Source organism: Calypte anna, chromosome 1 (genome assembly GCF_003957555.1).
Source record: "Calypte anna isolate BGI_N300 chromosome 1, bCalAnn1_v1.p, whole genome shotgun sequence".
NCBI lineage: Eukaryota > Metazoa > Chordata > Aves > Apodiformes > Trochilidae > Calypte > Calypte anna.
Window position 1 is genome coordinate 120,482,121 of NC_044244.1, and position 18,225 is coordinate 120,500,345.

The following is an 18,225-nucleotide window of genomic DNA, read 5'->3' on the forward strand; positions in this document are numbered from 1 at the left end:
GCTGCTATGGCCTTGCACTGTCAGAGCTCCTCCTCCCCAAAACCATGGCTCTCCTGCACGCAGGAACACTACACCAGGACCCCAGCACAACTCCTCTGGGATTTCACTCCCAACCTGGCAGTAAAACAGTTGCCTTGGTGTGGCATTCACCTCCTCTAGTTAGTCCCTCCAAGATGGTATTTTTGTGATTATGTCTCCATAATTATTTCCTTCTCTGGTGAGGTGTTAGGGAGGCACATCCTGCTCCAGCCCTCCCGGGAGGAGTTGTGCATTGCTTTCTGGCACTATATGCCTGGCTCTCGTGAAAAACACAGAACGACAGGGAGAGGGAGGGCAGCAGAAGGACCTAAAGGTGTGTTCCTTCAACACCTCCTGCTTGACACTGGAGCCCTGGTTTTACCATGGTCAAGTGGCACAGGGGACCAAGTTACAGAGTGAATCAAGTTCTATATTTAGGAAGAACAACTGGAAGCTATGAGAGGAATTCCCTTTTACACTTCGCTTCTCAGCCAAGTCCCACTCCAGCCTGGAGCAGCTCTCAGTGCCGTCCGGGCTGAAAGCATCAGAGCTATTTCAGACACATTAAAAGGATCGCAGTCCATACCTCAGCTGGTAGAAGAAGATACCTCTTTCAACATCAAAAGGAGGTGCACGTACTCACTTGACGGTTTGGAGCTTTTCTTATATAAGTAAGATAATCTTGAAGGGGTCAGTTAAAAAACTGAAAAACCCTTATGAAAACTCTTTAATAACTTCTCTGAGGTGACTGTAGTAGTTGTGGATTTCTGCTCACTTTAATGTCTCATGCAGAGAATCAGCGTATTCTGAATGGATTTTTATAGTTATTACCTCATAGTCTGCAGGGATCTTTGAAGATTTAAAACAGAAAGTCACTGAAATACCTAATGACTCATAAAAAGCCTAACTGTAGTAGCTCAAATACTGCAGTAGATAGGTACATGCTTATTGTTTTCTGTATTTTTATTATGGTTAGTGATTTGTTACGTGGGGGAGTTGGTGGCTACAGAGGTGTTCTTTCACCATAAGCTTAACAGGTGACTGTCATGCAGACAAATGTATTTGCATAGAGTACGTAGTGAATTTTTGTGTAACAGACTGGAAGCTGCAAAGTGAGGGTTTCTCTTCATTCCTTGTACAAGCTGGCTCTCATAGTAGTGTAGAAAAAGCCTTTTAATAAGATAATACGCTGCATTTCTGTGTCCAAAATGCCCCTTGTGCTTGCTGCCATGAGTGTGGAAGGGGGGAAAGGAGAGCTTCCAGCTGGGCTGGGGGGAGGGCTCTTTCTCTTGTCTGTGTGCTACTGTACATCTCTTGTGCAGATTACAAAAGCTGGTATTATGTTATCTCATCGTATTTAAAGCAAATTGAATAAGTCAGCTTATTATCTTTCTGCAGCACTGTCAGAAATTATTTTTAGGAGAGGGGCAGAAGATAGGTCCTTTGTTTCTCAAAGGCTCTTTTCAAAAAGCTGGTTTATTTCACTGTCGTAGTCCTGTATTTCACATGTAGCCCTGTTCATGGGTGCTTTCACTGTGAAGCAAGGGGAAGTCTTGGCATGCAACAGCTCCAGATTCAACTAACGTTGCTGTTGCTTTCTAAGTTTGGCTCAGCATGCAGCCCATAAAAGGGAAAAGGTAAGGTGTGGGGAGGCCAAAAAGACACCAGGGAATACAGGCAGCGTGCATCTCTGTTTCTCTAGCTGCATTCATGTGGAATCTTGCTGTGGGTGAGGAGTGGGTTGTTTTCTTTTTTCAAGTTTGAAGAGCTGATTAGAATGCTAGATATAACATAATGTAATCAGTGTAGCACTCTTGATTCCCTTTCTGAGAAGAGAGGAGAAAAAAATCAAAGGAATTTGTAAAAATGAACTAACCACTTTGGTAATAGATTAATTTGTAATCTAATGTTTATCTTCTTGGGGTTGATGGTCAGTATTGCTCTGAAGGGAAATTCAGGGAAGGGAGGGAAGTGAGGAGAGCCAGAGAAGATTGTCTATTTTTACTCAGTAGTGTTCTGTTGTCCTGATTTCTCTGGAAGTAATGAGGACAGCACGAACTGGTAGGAAAATCACCTCCTCCAAAAACAGTCCTACACAATTGTATCATGCATCCATCTTTAGGAAGCGGTGTCTGATTGCAATGGTTTCAGACTAAGACTTCTTGTGAACCCAGGGCACCTCACTGGAGCACCTGACTTGCTTTGATGTGCTTGTTTTAAAGTCGAGGTTCCACATAAAACCTTGCCAGTTTATCTCTAGGTTCCCCTGAAAATGTGTATCAGTGTTTGTGCAGTGCACAGGCACACAAGATGGAAAAGTACATCCTAGCTTGAATTTCTTTGGGACTGTTTAGAAAGTAGATTGACAGAGTTTAAAATGGTTTATTTTCATTTTCAGTGTTTTTGTTCCCATTTTTCACTCTGATTAGAAAGAGAAGATTATAAGAAGAATAATTAAAGCTTTCTGTATTATGAGTTCTATCTTTCCAATAAACTGGGGGCTTCTTTTGTATTTGTATTTGGAATACAACCACTACTTATCAGCACAATTATTCCTATGTACAGGAAAGATTTTTTAAAAAGGAAAGAGAGTGCAGTAAATCCTTTTGGCTTTTTGAAGTCTGTATACTTTTTGTCAAGAACTTCAGTGGCTGAGATTTCATCCCTGAAAGTAAATTCTGAAGTTTTTAAAAGCAGTGCTGATTTTGAAATTGTAGATGTAAATGTAAAACCACAATATAAAACTCACCGGAAGCATCCTGCTTTGATTTTGCTCTGTGGGATATTTTTTTTTTCCCGATTAATTTATTAATTCAGTGGAAGAAATTTAAACCCAAAGCAACCTATGAAGATGATGTGCTCTGACTTAGCTTTATGTGTTGGGTTGGACAGCACTCTCTGCAGCTGTGAGTGCGATCAGAGGGAGACCTCTCCTGGCAGGTCAGTTTTCCTTTGCGTTCTGCTCAGCATTACACACAGATTTAAAGCCTTCTGTGAGTATGCAAGAGTAAGTCTTCCATGCAGCTCCAGTGATAGATGTTCAGGCTGGTATTTCAGGTTGAAGCCTGCCTATAACTCATCTGTATTTTTCATTGGCACTGCTGACACGTGGCAGCTACACTCCTCAGAGTGCCAAAATCTTTGACCCACTTTTGACTTATGTATTTTTACTATTCTCTCCTGCACCTTTTATTACTTTTTTTCAGTATTTTCCTTCTTGTTTCAGGTTAAGTGTTGCAGCTAAAATATTCTGTGGTTTGTGATCAACGAGTTCTTTGTTGAACTACTACTTTGTTGAACTACTACTTTCTCAATTTTTAGTATTGCTACCTTATTTTGCATTATAATGAAGTAGGTTAAGTAACCAGATTTTGAAGGTCTATTCCAGTTAAAATCATAATTCTCAGTGAAAGAGTAAAAGGCTGAGACAATGTTTCAACTAATCTGATAGTAAAGTTTCTTTCTTGCTTTTTTATTTTTAACTTTTAAACAATCTCTTGACTTTGGAGCATTTCACTTGTTGTTGTATATTAATACTGTATCAGTCCATATTTCTATGCTTGCATAAAATTATACAGAAACTTGTGTTCTTTTTTATCCTATTGCTAAGGAATATCAATAAATCTATATCATTTTAAACTTTGAAGAAAGGCTACTTTTTGTCTAGCAATTGTCAAACAGAATTATACACTTTGACCATCACAATCATTTCCAGTCTGGAATCATTAAATATTTGCAGGGGTTTTTGTGTCAGAAAATAGTTCTGTCTGCATTTATCAATATTTTGTAGCAATTATGCTTTATTTGACAGTTTAAACTGAAAGTTCTAATAATTCCCATGTACATACTGTGACAGACATATGATATATTGTTTATCCTCAAATGCTTCCCCTAATTTTTACTCATCTTACAATGCTGTTAAAGTCTGAGAGATTCCTTATCTCTACTTATTATTGTTTTTAATGTGGAAGTGATAGCTCCATTTGTGGCTATGAAAGATTAATTGGAGAAGCTCAGGTGTTCTGCCTTCTTCTGACATTCAGAAGGAATAACTAAGCAGCTCTGAAACTGAGATGGAAACAGGAGCTGGGCAGATGAAATGGATGCCTGTCAAGAGGCAGCATGGGTTAAGTTCTAGCTTATCTCCCCTAGCTATCAGAATGTTAGAGCCTGTAACACTTTCCCATTTTGCTTGCAGGGATAAGCCTCTGTCTTAAAAATGTCAAAACAACCAGCATCACATGTCAAAGCCATTCAGGTAAGAGACAGTATTTATCTTTCTAATATAACAAAATAATGTCTTAACTTGCATTGCCAGGCTAACTGCATTTTTCTCATACTGAACACTACAGAAGTACCAACTTGGGATTACTCTTTTAAAAGGTAAAGCTTGGTAGATATAAAAGCACTGACAAAGTTTGACGAGCATATTATGATCTGATCTGATGAAAAAATGGATCAGATAGGTTGGTTGATCACTTCCTTGCAGGGGCTTTGCAGTGTTGGGTTTATGAGTATTGGTGGATAAGCTAAGCAAAACACGGTGATAGATCTGCATAATTGATCGGTATTATGACTAAAACTAATTATTGCAACTATTAGATTTTCCACAGGGTTAATATAATGCTGGAAGAATTATAAGCTAAAAAAGTTGGTATGGGTATAGAAGTTTTTCTTGTTTGCATTCCTTTAGGAAAAAACCCCACAACTTCCTGTATTTACTTCAGAAGAATTTTATTTAAAAGCCAAAGTAAAATGAAATAAATGTTCATGTTTTAATATAAAAATTTCTTGTATATCATATCCCTCAAATGACATATGCTTACAAGGATGTTGTTCATTGCTACATACTTGTAAAAGAAACAGCTGGAGACCTATCCCAGCCACATCATGAAGCAGCATCATGAAGATTGTATTTAGTTCATGCTATTACTGGCTTCTGCCAAAAGGCCAGAATGCCTCCTGAGCTCTAGAATTTGAGAGAACTTTACTGTATTTTGTAAAATGCACTCATCATGAAATTTTCCCACAGGCTCACATTTGCTTAAAATTACTTAAGAAACACAAAATGGAATTTCTAAGGTCTGAGCTGTCTTCTGTTTCTCCCAGATATTACTAATTCAATGGCTGGAGTATCAGAAAAATTAATTCCCCAGTGGGTAGGCAGCATACTGAAGCTGCAAGGCACTGTAAATATGCTAGTTTTCTTTATCATCATCAACTATGCTGGCACAATCATGCAAATTACTGTACTGTAATTCAGTTGAAATTAGCAGAAGCTTGCCATTGATTTCAGTCAGTTCAAATTTTCATTTCTCTTACAGTGATTATGGAAATATTTTTATGATTAATGAATGATATGGAGAGAATGGTATGAAAAACCAGTGCCACTACTTGGTTCTGAAAAACATCTTATGCTCCAGAAAGGAAAAGGGAGCAAAAGGGTCACACCTGCAACCCTCCCCGGCCTCTTGGATGGCAATTTCAACAAATGACAATAGAGACATACAGACATTCTTTAAGAATGAATTTGACTTGCTGTTTTCCTTAAAGTAAAGAAGCAGTTATAGAATCATAGAATCATAGAATTGGCTGGGTTGGAAGGGACCTCAGAGATCATTGAGTCCAACCCTTGATCCACTACTGCTGCAGTTACCAGACCATGGCACTGAGTGCCACATCCAGTCTCTTTTTAAATATCTCCAGACACGGAGAATCCACTACTTCCCTGGGCAGCCCATTCCAATGTCTGATCACCCTCTCTGTAAAGAAATTCTTTCTAATGTCCAACCTAAACTTCCTCCGGTACAACTTGAGACCATGCCCTCTTGTCTTGCTGAGAGTTGCCTGGGAAAAGAGCCCAACCCCCACCTGGCTACACCCTCCTTTCAGGGAGTTGTAGAGAGTGATGAGGTCTCCCCTGAGCCTCCTCTTCTCCAGGCTGAACAGCCCCAGCTCCCTCAGCCTTTCCTCATAGGGTCTGTGCTCGAGTTCCTTCACCAGCCTGGTTGCCCTCCTTTGGACCTGCTCCAGCACCTCAATCTCCTTCCTAAACTGAGGGGCCCAGAACTGGACACAGTACATAAGGTGTGGCCTCACCAGGGCTGAGTACAGGGGCAGAATCACTTATAGATTATAGATTCACTTATAGAATTATAGACTATAGAATCACTTATAGATTGCTTTATAATTTTATGATGACTTTCCAACTTCTAAATGTAAAAAAAAATTGCTTCTGGTTTGTCCATTTCAAAAGTGCATTAAGTTTAAGCATCAAATTTAATATTTTAAGCAACTTTAATTTTTGTGAAGGTAATTTGAGAAAAATTACAGCACAAACTTCAAAATAAATCTATTAAACTTTGTGTCAAATGTTGTTCCAGCAGGGAGAATTCCACTTGAATTGATGCCTGTTGCATTTGTAGCACTCTCAGAACATTGACTGAAAATGTCACATTACTTTTACACATCGTGATTCATATATTATGATCCTTCTCTATTATGTGCCATTATTGTAAGACCAACATCCCCTAGAGAGTATATGTTTTCCTGCGGTGATAAAAATGTAATGACACATAACTAACTGAACTATTTCATGGTACTTTTGTGTCAGAACTGGTTTCTTTCTGACCAGAAAAGACAAAAGCTAAAATCTTCACTTGCCAAATGCCACTAAATAGAAATGTGAGAGTTAAAGATCACAACTGGTTCCCAAGAACCAGTAGTTCAGGGTGATAAAGGACAAAAATACTGATAATTCCTGGTAACATTCATTGCTGCCTCCCCACCCCACTGTGTATATCTCTGGCTGGCAATTATTCTACCTACAAACACACTCTGCTTTTCCCAGAGGTAAGAGTGAGGCATTTCCTATTTTTGTTTGTGAATTGCATTCAGTTTCCTCTGTCATTCCTTTAATAGTTGTTATTTTTGGGTTGTGGTGGGGCTTATTTGGTTTTTGTTTATTTGTTTTGGGGTTTTGGATTTTTGTTTGTTCGTTTAGTTGCTTGGTTTGTGTTTTTTTAACTTGAATATATTTATACTGAAGTGGCTTTCCAGTTTAGAATCATAGAATCATAGAATTGGCTGGGTTGGAAGGGACCTCAGAGATCATCAAGTCCAACCCTTGATCCACTACTGCTGCAGTTACCAGACCATGGCACTGAGTGCCACATCCAGTCTCTTTTTAAATATCTCCAGGGATGGAGGATCCACTACTTCCCTGGGCAGCCCATTCCAATGTCTGATCACCCTCTCCGTTAAGAAATTATTTCTAATATCCAACCTAAACCTCCCCCGGCACAACTTAAGACTGTGCCCTCTTGTCATGCTGAGAGTTGCCAGGGAAAAGCGATCAACCCCCCCCTGGCTACACCCTCCTTTCAGGGAGTTGTAGAGAGTGATGAGGTCTCCCCTGAGCCTCCTTTTCCCCTGAGCCTCCTCTTCTCCAGGCTGAACAGCCCCAGCTCCCTCAGCCTTTCCTCATAGGGTCTGTGCTCGAGTCCCTTCACCAGCCTGGTTGCCCTCCTTTGGACCCTTATTCAGTCATCCTTCTGGACAACTAGGAATGGCTCTGATGCTGGAGCCATAACAGCCCTCAGCTTGTGGGTGGATGGCAGTAATTCAAGACCCAGCAGTCCCAGGTTGAGATTCACTTAATAAACAAAAGAGCACAAACACATCTCTAAGTACCAGTCTGATGGACTCAAACCAGCAGGATACATTGTATGTCATGCTTAAAGATGTTTTCCCTTCAGTCTCTTGAGGAAGACCTTAGTCCATCAATACATGTACCTACTCATTATGGAAAATTCAATGACATCCAAAATATGAGAGACACTTCCTGAAAACAAAAATGCAGACTCAGTAGTTTTAATGATTAGTATGACTAAAAATAATAATCACACCTACAAAGTCTGCCTAAAAATTACAATTACACTTTACACTTTACAGCTTCACACGTTTGGAACAAAATATTTCCTGTTTAGCATTCCATTGGATAAGGAGCAGGTGAGGAAGAGATTGCTGAGGGTCCTGTCTTTATCCTAGCAGACAGGTGGCAAGAGCACTGAAATGTACTGTAAAAACAAAATTGCCAACTGATGCTGATTACAGCACAACACAGTCCTTGTAGAGCTGCACTGGGGCACAGAATTTGGTCTGCTCTTCACCCACTCATACTATAAATATTTTAATCTATAGTATTTTATATCATATCCATAAAGTGTTAAACTATGTCCTAAAGGTTGCTCATTTTACCAAGTTAATATTTTGTGTCTACGTATGTCTTGTCCAAACTCAGATGTGAATGCTCTTATTGCAGGTAAAATAGTTCAAACCCCTTCAGTGTGATATAGATTACTGTGAAAATGCTGAAGCAGGCTAAAGAGTGGTTTATTTAATTTAATTAGCAGTCTGGCATTTAGTAATTCATTTTTGTATTTGGTCTGTCAGTCAGAGTAAGAAACACAAGGGCTGAGAATCAGCATCACCATGCTGTGGTGTGTCTGGGGTGGGTGCAGGTGGTTGGCTTCTGCTTCTACTGACTCCAAGAAAAGAGAACAAATGCCTGAGTTAAAAATGAGCACCAAGAAGAGAGATAACTCTTAATATTTCAACTCTGCAAATGTGTATTTTCACATGAGCTATAAAGTTTCATATTCCAAGTAAAAGAAACTGCCTGGAGGTACTGGAGCCTTCTGGGGGAGATGCGTAGAATTAAAAATAGTAAAGCTGTTTTTTTCCACTCCTAAATAAAATCATGGGTTAAGTACTGCAAGGCAGAAAATGCCCTGTCTCCTGGGAACGTGGGAAGTGCAGATGAAAAGTATCACAGTATCTAAACTAGTGCTTAGTGAAACAACATTATGAAATGGATACCCCGTTATCTACAGTGTGTGTGGCCTCACAGACATTTGCCTGCCCTGGTGAAACGACAGCATCACCTTGCATGAATAAAATGAAGGGAAACAGATAAACAGAATACAAGGAAAGGTGCTCATTTCTTAGCCAATAGATTATTAATTTGCTTGACAGCAGCTGTCAAAACAGCTGTAACTGAGAGCAGGGGGCTGTTTTCCTGGGGTTGCTTAACCTGGGGCATGATTTGCAAGACCACAATTTGATCAGAAGGATGGGATTATTCATCTTCATTTAATGTAAAGCAGTCAGATGGTAAACTGCAGTAACACTGCTCGCTGTTGGAAGGTTCTGTTTCCGCTCCAGAACATTACCAATTCACCCCCTGGTTTTACCAGTGGGAGTCATGATATTTTGATGACATTTCCTAGGAGCAGCTTCTCTTCTGAGATCACAAGATAAGAATAGGTGTAAATTGTGCATTTAGTTGATCTCACCATTTGACTTTTAAAATAATCCAGGCTAGGTCACATGGGGAAATAGATACTCTTTAGCTGCTCTTTCCTAAGCAATGTTTTCTGCCTTTCTTTTCTCAAAAATCTTTACTTTTAAGGTGTCTATTACAAGCCCCATTTATGTTATGGCTATTGGCTTTCTGCCACAGATGAAAAATCAGACTGATGTATTCGTTTGGGTACCATTCTGGCAGGAGTTTGCTAAAGCTGTGGGCTAATGGTCTGTTTGGCACTGGAGCCATCTCAGCCAACATCTCAACCTGCAGACCAGGCTGGAGCTGTTGGGCAAAACCCATCAGGGAGAAGAGAGTCCAATAGCCTTCCTGTCTTTTTCCACAGATCCTCTTTGCAACTGAGAGACATATTTTTAGGACTAAGGCATTGTATTTGCAGTTTGTAACGCCCATGAGTAAATATTGTCAAGAAAACCACATTTAAATCACCCGTGGCTTAAGGTGTCTCAGGACAGGTTTGTCTTCCTAGCTATGATCAAATGAAGTGAAAACTGGTGTCACTGTGGGAGGGAGAGTGTTCCAGTCATTTGGGTGTTCTTGTAGAATTTGTATGATTTCTGCTGAGTGCTGATCCTGGTACTTTGTTTCACCTTCATTAATCGAAGCAGATGCAGGTGCCTAAAGACACTTTGGTGTTTAGTATTAATTTGTTTAAAATCCAGTGGAATGAGGGAGCATAAGACTAAAACACAGATCTTCAAAGTCTTTCTAGGTAGCTTTGTTTTTTTCACTTTCCATCATTAAAATGGGGATGAAAACACTTCCTTTTCTTATGGGTGTGGTGCAATGATGCAAACATTGAAAGCATAAGTGCTTAGAAATCACAATGATGTCTATACTCTTCTCCCATCCCTTCTGAGTTTTGTCATTTACCAACTGTATGTCTGTTTATCAGTCACCATTATAGGCATCATCATTTCCTTCTCACAGGCTAATATTAACATCCCAATGGGAGCATTTCGACCTGGTGCAGGCCACCCTCATAAAAGAAAAGAACTTACACCTGAAGAAGTGGAGGAGGTAAGAAAAAAGAGGAGGTTTGAATTTATTTCTTTTTCCTTGGGAGAATCCCTGCCATTGCTGGAAGAAATCCTATTAGTCAATACTATAGCACTGCAGACCAATCTTGGCCATCACAGCTGAACATGCATTTGGCATTCATGGAAATACCAGGCCACCTACTAATCACTCCATATATACATTGTTCTGGTCTTGATGCCAAGGCACCTGTAGTAATTTAAACTGTTTCAAAGGTGGGTGGCTCTGCTTTAACAGCAGGGTTATATCTGCTGTCAGGAAAGAGAGGTGGGATTTTGCCAGCAGTTTTTATCTAGATGGGAGTTGATGGAATACATCAGGCAAAGTTATAGCAAGGCTTTGGAAAAATATGCTGCTACTTGCTGCCCTGTGGTGGGATTTATTGTTACAGTTGAACAATTCTGGAACAGGTTTTCAGTGACATTTTTGGGAATGTTTAATAAGGAGAAACTGAATGTCAAGACAATACATTTGCAACTTCAAAAGAGAAACTGTGAACACATTTATGTGCGTAGGGGTGAAAATACTCAATTTTAGGTTGAATCCTGTGTTTTTATACCTGTATTTTACAGGGCCTAATTAACACCGAATTTTGAATATCATCAGATTTATACCTTAACCAACACTGATCATGAAATTGTGATTAAACATGGGTATCTTATTTCTGGGTGCTATTAAAACATCTTATTTACCATGGAGATTTATAATAAGTAGGAACGAAAACTAGTGGTGAGGATACTACCAAACAAGGTAGTGGAATACTCCAAATAAGAAAAAAATCAAGTAAAGGTGGGTACTTATGGCTTCCCCAACCGCTGGCTATGTTTGGCTTTACAGTGGCCACCTGAGAACTGGTCCTGCTGGGCCAGGGCTGCGGATGCTTCCCAAATCCCAGGGCAGGAAAGGCTCAGACTGACCTCATACAACCTGTTTGCCTCTGGCAGGACTCAGCCAGATGGATTCCTGCCATGTGGATGGAGGAAAGTTGTCATAGCTGGAGGGGTTCTTGCTCTCACACAGAGCAGAGCCATGAGGACTAGGAGGGAGGTGGAGAAACACTCCTCTCCATGAAGTAGCACTCACTGCCAGTGATTCAGCCTCAAACAAGAAGCAGCCAGATTAGTTTTGGACAAATTATCAGCTCCTTCTGACCTGGTACAAGCACTTAAAATGGTCAGGATCAGTTCTGTAAGAGTTAATTCTTCCTGTTCCGTCTAAATCAGTCAGATTTTTTTCCTGAATTTTGACATGTTTGATGCTCAGTTTACAGAGAGCTTTCCTTCAGAACTCAACTCCGGGTTGACATAATTAACTCTTCTTAAGAAAATTTTAGAAAACCAAAACCAAACATACAAATTGACCTTGAACACATACTGATGCTTTCTCCTCTGGAAAAAAATCAAAGCATATTCTCCCTGCAGTAATTAAACTGGTGAAGGAATGTGTGCTATTAAGCAGAAACTAATATAGCATGTGTGAATTCTGGTAGTATTTGAGAAATAAAATAAATTACTAGTGCTGATAATTAGATTTGGTTGGGTAATTGAATATTGCTTTGCTTCTCAGTTATGTGAATACTACACATGAGGCAGACATTATGGCATGAAAGCTCTTGGCCCCGGTTTTATAGTCCATATGCAACGAAAGCAATGGAAATAAAGACTGCAGAAACAGATCTTGTAACAGGAATAGAATAAAAGCACTACCAGAGGATTTTTCATCTCTCTCATCATATAAAGTTTTGACATACAGATTGTTTCGTTAGATCAGCTTTGGATGAATGCAACTTCTGCTAACAGTGGTTAGCATTTTTCACACTGTTTTAAAACCTTGTGAAGGGAGATGAGAGAAATGTGGGTCTTACTCAAAGGGATGGTGGAATAAAGAAGGCAACATGTATATTTGAAAGTCAATGCCATGGACATATTAACATGCAAAAGAAACAGGAGATGAGAGTTTCAGGGAATAACTTTTCATTCAGAGCATTTCTGTGTATGTATTTGTTAACTCTGTCATATATCTAAGTCAGTCTTCAAACTTCCCTCAAAAAACTGAAGGCTGAGGTCTGATCTCTGCTGTGCATTGACACAGAGTGGGTGATATAGGGAGGGGTGGAGTCATAAATAGAAGACACCTGAAATTAGAACGGAAAGTTAACATCAATTTAAGGAGCACAGAATCTCCAAAACATGGTCAGTGCTTGCACTGTTTGTAGGATGGGAAGGAATGGTATCTAGATGATGTGAAACAGTATTTTAACTCAGTAAATGCTATGTGGGTTTGGTAGTTTTCCCCAGTTTTCCACATTATCTAGTGGTGCAAGAAAACTCCCAAAACAATACATGCTCATGGTTTAAAGATCAGATGGGGAAAAATGTTATGTTTCAAAAATTCCTTGTTTACTTAATACTTGACATTGCCAAATGTCTCTTTCCTCATTGGCATGTGGTCCATTAGGCAACAGAAAGAACTGGAGTTTATTGACCAACAATATTTGACAGACAGGTGACTTTGTAATTTTACAGATGAAGTCTAATATTAAGAACTGACTGTGCATGGTCAATACACCTTTCCAAAAAGTGTGGCTAATGAGTTAAAATACTGAATTAACTCTAAAAAGGCCACACCAGGATGCCCAGAGTAATGAAAACAAAATAGTTCACTGTGAAATTATTAATTCATCTCTAAACCTACACAATTACCCCTCATGCCAGATTTATAGAATACAGAACAGGCTATATGAATCATAAACCACATACTGGGAAACTACTCCTTCAAAATGTTGCTCAGCCTAGAATAAAAATTGTCTAAAATACATGCTGGATGTCACCTAGGAGCAATAATACAGCCAAGGAAGTACCATGGACTGAGATATTTTGATGTGTTGGGAAGTTAAGTGAGATACTTGCTGTTGTAAAAGGGCTGTTATTTAGTCTGAATTTTTACATTGTCAGCAAAATAGTTGTTGGGCATTACCCTAATTCAAACATAAAATGACAAAACTCCTTCTGGTCTTAAAACTGAGGTTAAGAAAAATGAAACAACTTAACCTGAGTTTGGGTAGAGATTTTGTGGTCCATAGCCTACTACCATCACTCTTCACCAGAGTTGCAGAGGAATATGACGGTTTTCTTCTCCAATTGTCCTGCAACTGCGAGACTTTGAAAGACATTAAACGACGATAAAAATGGTTCTGCTTTTATTCTCTAAAATATGAAGCACCTGCTTCATGCAATTAATTTTCTGCTAATGGTCTGACAGTGTAAATTCTTACTCAGTTACCAAAAAGTCCACATTCCTATGCACTGAGGACCTTATAATATCTTTAAACGTTTTTAGACATTTTAAACAACAAGCAACAAAAGAACCTATCTCTTCTACTTCTCCCCCCTGCCCTTTCAGTGTCCATTGGAACTGTATTTAGTATAAAAAATCCTCTCCTCTTTCTCAAGTGACTTACCCATGCTCATGCTCAAGAGATTGCTATTGCAGCAGTAAGGTCACTGACATCTTTTTGTGCAGAATGTTCCTGCTTCAGCAGAGGAGGAGAAAGACAAGAAGCATCTCCCAGGAGCTAAGAAACTTCCAGGTCCTGCTGTCAACTTGTCAGAGATTCAGAACATAAAGAGTGAACTGAAATTTGTCCCTAAAGCTGAACAATAGTTGGAACGTGCAGGTGAGTAAGACAGAGGTTCTTTGCGTGGCTCTAGTAGAAGTGGGCTGATCCAGAAAGTGCTTTGTGTCAAAAGATGGCTTTCCAATAGCTTCAAAAGACCTGGAATCACACCCCATTTATATTTCAAAATATAAGAAGAAAACTCATAATCCTGGAAATTTTCTGTTATTTCAAACATGAGGCTATGTCTGTTGATATATGACATCTGTCAACTGGCTGAACAAAAATGTATTTAGCTCAACATTGAAGCTATCTTAAAAATACCAGCTTCTTGCTTTGTAAGTACAAGTTTCAGTTTTGCATAATATGGGACTTGGATTTACACATGGACTGCAAATAAATGTATTGCAATGCAGATAAATTTATTGCAATGATGGTATTTTTAAAAAGCTCCTCTTGAACATTAGACATTTGATAATATTGTATTTCTGTAATTCGAAAATGATATGCTAGTGACTGCATTTTGTTGATCACACAAACATCCCCAGTGCTACTTGCAGCACCCAAAGACTTACTTTATATCTGCACTGGGCTTGCAATATGATATACGACCTCAGGGAGCTCTGTTCTCTTCTGGAATGGCAGCTGGAGACCAGACTGGTCCCAGATTTGGGACCCTCAGGCACTGAAGGCTCCTGCAGGTTGAGCCACAGGTCTATGACTGGCACCACAGCTTTAACATCTTATTTTATTTAAAATAATAAATATAAATAAGATGTTTATTTAAGATCTTATTTTATTTATTTTATTTTATTTTATTTTAAAATTTATTCAGCATTTCAATGCAGATTTCATAATTCCTCTAATTTCATGTAATTGTGAACAAGACCCACAAGCCTCTGTTGTTCTACATTCTTAGTCTTGAAGAAATTAATGATAATTTCTGTCCATGAAATGATCCTCCAGTTTTCTTTGAAAAGCCTGAGTCAGTAAAGATGCTTCAAGCTGTTACAATGGAAACTCAGCTGTACAGAGAAGTTTCAATGAGACAAAAGCCTTGACTACAGTAAGAAAATTATAGTGGTGTCACACAGTAGTCAGGGGAATTGCCAGTTGTGCCTAATGAAAGAAGTCCTTTTTATCATTAAGAGAAGCAGAGGAGCTAAGCTGAATAGAGGAACATTGTCTGGAACTTATTGCTCTGAAACATAAATGAAGAATAGAAGGGAACAGAAAGCAGTGGAAAAGGGTACTGGGAATGCAGAATGCTATGGACCAGGAATCTTGAAGGAAATTGCATACAATTTAAGTGAATTGCCCCAATACGTGCTGCCACATTAAATTATTTTTTACGTGCAGCATAAATATGCCATTTAGAAGGGAAAAGTGTTTCATTTTTTTATTGCTTTTACCCTACTGTGTCATAATGTTCCTGTTATTTTAAAGAAACAACAGAGGGTTTCATTTCAAAAAACCTGGGAAAAGGAAAATTAACATTTTGTAGAATGTAATATTGTAGTCATCACACTAAAGCAGTGCCCAGAGAAATATGAATCTTTAATGCTGAGGCTTTAAAGAGTTTTCTCTCTGTTAGAGATATTTAGACATAAATTTAACCCCATATGTGCTCTCAGATGTTTGCTATTTTCAATATTTAAAACAGCTTTTTTATAGCTAGCTTACTGAGAGTCTGACAGAAACATTTTGAGTATGCACAGACATTCACTCTAAAGAAAAGATTTCTATAGAAAGCAGTAAAGTATCTAGCATGCTTTAAAGTCATTATGAACTAATTTCTATCTATGTACTTCTTTCACTCTTGTATTGGTTATAGATAGAGGACATTAATCAGCTCTGCTGTTTTAGGTGTGATGTGCAGCCTTGGATAAAGTGTGCTATAGTCAGTGGATTATTTTATGGCTGACAGTGCCAGTGATGATTATTTTGATTTGCAAGAAATCTATATTCACACCTGCTTGATACTTTGTTTCATCTCCTAGAAGGTGTTACTAGTCATCTTTTGGATGAGATGCTCTCTGAAGAGTGGTAAAATGACTGGTCAATAGAATATGTCTGTGCAGTGCACATGCTGATAAAAAAATGTTCTTCACTTTTCTCAGTTTGGAAATTAATTCTCTCTCACATCAGTACAATAAACTCTTCAGTAATTCACTGCAGAGGGAAATCCCTTTGTTAGTATTTTTATATTCCTGACGGTGCTCTGTAGGAAATACCCACCAAAACAGATAGAATACCCGCAAATTCTCTGGATTATTTCCACTATACTATGACCCTGAAACATGAACTCATAAAAGCATCAAAATTAGGCATAAGTATGTAAAAAACCCCAATGCTTTACAATAATAGAATGGTTTTGGTTGGAAGGGATCATCTCGTTCCAACCCCCCTGGGGGGGGAACACCTCCCAGCAGACCAGGTTGCGCAAAGCCCCATCCAGCCTGGACCTGAACACTGCCAGGGAGAGGGCAGCCACAACTTCCCTGGGCAACCTGTTCCACTGTCTCACCATTTTCACAATGAAGAACTTTTTCCTAATGACTAACATAAATCTATGCTCTTTCAATTTGAAGCCATCACTCACTGCCCTGTCACTGCATGCCCCTGTAAAAAGTCTCTCCTCAGTCTTCCTGTAGGCCCCTTTAGGTACTGAAAGGCTGCTGTAAGGTCTCCTTAGAGCCTTCTCTTCTCCAGGCTGAACAGTCCCAACTCTCTCAGCCTGTCTTATAGGAGAGGTGCTCCAGCCTTCAGACTGCCTTCATGGCCCTCCTCTGGACTCAGTCCAGCAGCTCCATGTCCATCTTATGTTGGGGCTGCAGAACTGGACACAGTACTCCCAGTGGGGTCTCATAGGAGCAACTACAGCATTTGTTTTTAGCACTTCCTGCTGGTATTGTCATTCTTCATCAGATGGTTTCCATAAATTGTAATCAGCACAACCAGTTTTGTTTTAATTTTCATCCATGTTTTCTGGGTCAGTTTTACAGAGAGCAAACCCATCCGCAAAAATCAGAAGCCTACAAAACAATAGGTTGGGTCATTATTTACAAACTCCTTCATGCATAATTTGTACTTCCCTTAAATATCTTTGGTCTTCCTTTTTCACCAAATTAGGAAACATGAGTAAACATGGTAAGAACATAGTTGCGAGTCTGACAGTTTATGGCTAGGTTATGATTAGTGAGATGTCATGAAGTGGGATGCACTAAAGGTCATGAAGTGTTTCACAGTAAAGATATTCCTGTAGTCATGCCCTGCTACTTGTGTATCACTTGTAATTAACTAATTAACATACTCTTCTTTGTCGTAAATAATTTTGTTCTTCCACAGGCCTGTAAATGATGTATTTGATGAAGATAATTTTAATATTCATGAGTAGTGATTCATTTTCCTTTCTTCCATCTCCCTTCACATGTGCACATTTCTACCTGCACAAGAGCAAACACATGCAAAATAAGATAGTAACAAAATAGCACATGCTTACCAACTAAATATATGTCCTATTGGATAAGTAATGGTAGGAAGCATTAAATTTGTGACAAATGGCATCTGCTATGGCTGAGATTTATTCCTGGCTGTTGTGGTAGCTCATCTGATCACTGATAATGGTGATTGTGCCTGCAAATGGGCCCAAATACAAACTGGCATTTCACCTCAGAATATGTATAACTGGAACCTGTTGCTGCTGCAGCTCCTGTTTGGGTTCTTTCTTCATTCTGCACCCCTTCATTTTCTGTGTTCTGAACTGTGGAGATTTGTGTAACAAGACTTGTTGCAATGCTCTGGGGGGGGGGGGCATTGAGTCTGAATGCTGGACTTAGGTTTTAAAGGACCTAAACATTCAGCCATACTGGTCTAGTCTTTTCCTCTTGAAGGAGACCTCACACTTAATGAAGGAATTTGTAAGAAGGCTAAAAGGGATACTTACAAACTTGACAGTACAAAAAAGTCTATGAGCATATGGGCAGCACTCCTAGCACAGCGTTCTGGTTGTGTTTGGAGAAAGGGCTTGTCGGCATCCTCATCACAGTCCTGCTCAGAATTTGGCCAGACAAGATTGCTGAGTCCTGCCCTGGCTGTTTCTGACAGGATACCCATCTTGCTCAAGGTGTGAGAATCCCTGCAGGTTTTCAATAGATGATCTGTT

The 18,225-nt window shown here is 39.3% G+C and overlaps 1 protein-coding gene across 2 annotated transcripts in view; it reads left to right on the forward strand.

Moving 5' to 3' along the window:
• Positions 1-534: 534 nt before the first annotated feature.
• Positions 535-18,225, forward strand: part of SMPX (small muscle protein X-linked) — a 42,418-nt gene continuing 24,727 nt past the window's right edge. Inside the window, exons 1-4 of one of the 2 annotated variants that reach the window (XM_008505951.2) lie at positions 535-689; positions 4,217-4,276; positions 10,337-10,426; positions 13,967-14,120. In XM_008505951.2, the coding sequence (XP_008504173.1) occupies positions 4,238-4,276; positions 10,337-10,426; positions 13,967-14,107 (270 nt within the window). In that variant the 5' untranslated portion in view covers positions 535-689; positions 4,217-4,237 and the 3' untranslated portion in view covers positions 14,108-14,120. The remainder of the gene's footprint in view (positions 690-4,216; positions 4,277-10,336; positions 10,427-13,966; positions 14,121-18,225) is intronic. The other variant, XM_030454481.1, reaches the window with a different exon arrangement.